The sequence below is a fragment of the Buceros rhinoceros genome, unplaced genomic scaffold, assembly GCF_000710305.1.
Source record: "Buceros rhinoceros silvestris isolate BGI_N320 unplaced genomic scaffold, ASM71030v1 scaffold26209, whole genome shotgun sequence".
Lineage (NCBI taxonomy): Eukaryota > Metazoa > Chordata > Aves > Bucerotiformes > Bucerotidae > Buceros > Buceros rhinoceros.
The window spans coordinates 37,315-37,812 of record NW_010430387.1 but is presented as its reverse complement, the minus strand read 5'-3'; the positions used below and the strand labels follow the sequence as shown (position 1 = coordinate 37,812).

The 498-nt window shown below is 51.6% G+C and overlaps 1 protein-coding gene across 1 annotated transcript in view; it reads left to right on the top strand.

Annotated features, from left to right (window-relative positions):
- Positions 1-47: 47 nt before the first annotated feature.
- The window catches only part of MYO9A (myosin IXA), a gene marked incomplete at both ends in the record, with an annotated part of 37,340 nt that continues 36,889 nt past the window's right edge, over positions 48-498 (top strand). Inside the window, one exon of the mRNA XM_010143025.1 lies at positions 48-169. Coding sequence (XP_010141327.1) covers positions 48-169 — 122 coding nt within the window. The remainder of the gene's footprint in view (positions 170-498) is intronic.

Here is a 498-nt window from a genome sequence, read left to right as displayed (position 1 = left end):
TAATAATATAATCAAAGAGAATTATAATCTCTCTGGGGTTTTTTTAGGAGGAATATAGAGCAGAAGGAATTAGCTGGCACAACATCGACTACATCGACAACTCCGGCTGCATCAACCTGATCAGCAAGAAGCCGACGGGCCTGCTCCATCTGCTGGATGAGGAGAGCAAGTGAGCAGGAAACTCGATTTGCTGATGATTGTTTGGGTTTTGTCACTTAGGAAGCAGTTGTCCGTAGGTCTCACCGCTTGACCTTCTTCCCACAAGGATGCAAACAGCTCGCTGGGCAGATTTCCATCATGCCTCTAGTTTTGTTGCCAAGGCGGTAACGCAAACGGTGGAGGAGAAAGCCTTACCCTCTCTCCTCCGCCAGGATCAGTCATGTAACTCCTGAAACTGAGGCGAGGTGTGCAGGCAGACAGCTCAGTGTTTCCGAAGGGCGGCAATACCCCACAGACAGCAGCGGTCTGAGCCGCAGGACCGCTGCACGGGTCCTGGGG